Source organism: Eurypyga helias, unplaced genomic scaffold (assembly GCF_000690775.1).
Source record: "Eurypyga helias isolate BGI_N326 unplaced genomic scaffold, ASM69077v1 C15176927, whole genome shotgun sequence".
In the NCBI taxonomy this organism is placed as follows: domain Eukaryota; kingdom Metazoa; phylum Chordata; class Aves; order Eurypygiformes; family Eurypygidae; genus Eurypyga; species Eurypyga helias.
The window spans coordinates 1-450 of record NW_010281282.1 but is presented as its reverse complement, the minus strand read 5'-3'; the positions used below and the strand labels follow the sequence as shown (position 1 = coordinate 450).

Sequence of the window (450 nt, the reverse complement as noted above, 5' to 3'; positions counted from 1 at the left end):
TGGTGGTACCTTGCTGCAGCGGTAGCAGATGTCCTGCCTCTCCTCCCAAGCCTCCACCACCTCAATGGATCCCAGGATGCTGGAGATGTTGACGATGGCGGCTCTGCTGCAGCTCATCCCGCGCTGCCCTTCAGCCTCGGCCGCCTCCTTCAGCAGGGGTAGGAACGCCTGCGGGGGACGGGTGCTTGGGCATCACCATCCTTTTCCTTCCCCCTCCCAGCATTTGGGGCAGGGGGGGGCCTGTGGTCTCACCTGGCTTGTCAGCAGGGGCCCGATGGTGTTGGCAGCGTAGACGAGGGTCATGCTTTCCGCCGTCTCGGTGGTCAGCGTGCTGCGGCGCACGGCGCCGGCGTTGTTGATCAGGAGGTTGAGGCCGGCGCTTCCCACCTCCTTCCGCACCTTCCCAGCCGCCGCCGTGATGCTGTTGGGATCCGTCATGTCTGCAAGGGG

The 450-nt window shown here is 65.3% G+C and overlaps 1 protein-coding gene across 1 annotated transcript; it reads right to left on the bottom strand.

The window, feature by feature from the left end:
- Positions 1-9: 9 nt before the first annotated feature.
- LOC104515855 (11-cis retinol dehydrogenase-like) lies at positions 10-447 on the bottom strand (the record flags this gene model as incomplete). The annotated part of the gene is made up of 2 exons (XM_010159982.1): positions 10-168; positions 253-447. Coding segments are annotated over 2 exons (354 nt in total), but the record flags the coding sequence as incomplete, so codon positions are not given.
- Positions 448-450: the final 3 nt, after the last annotated feature.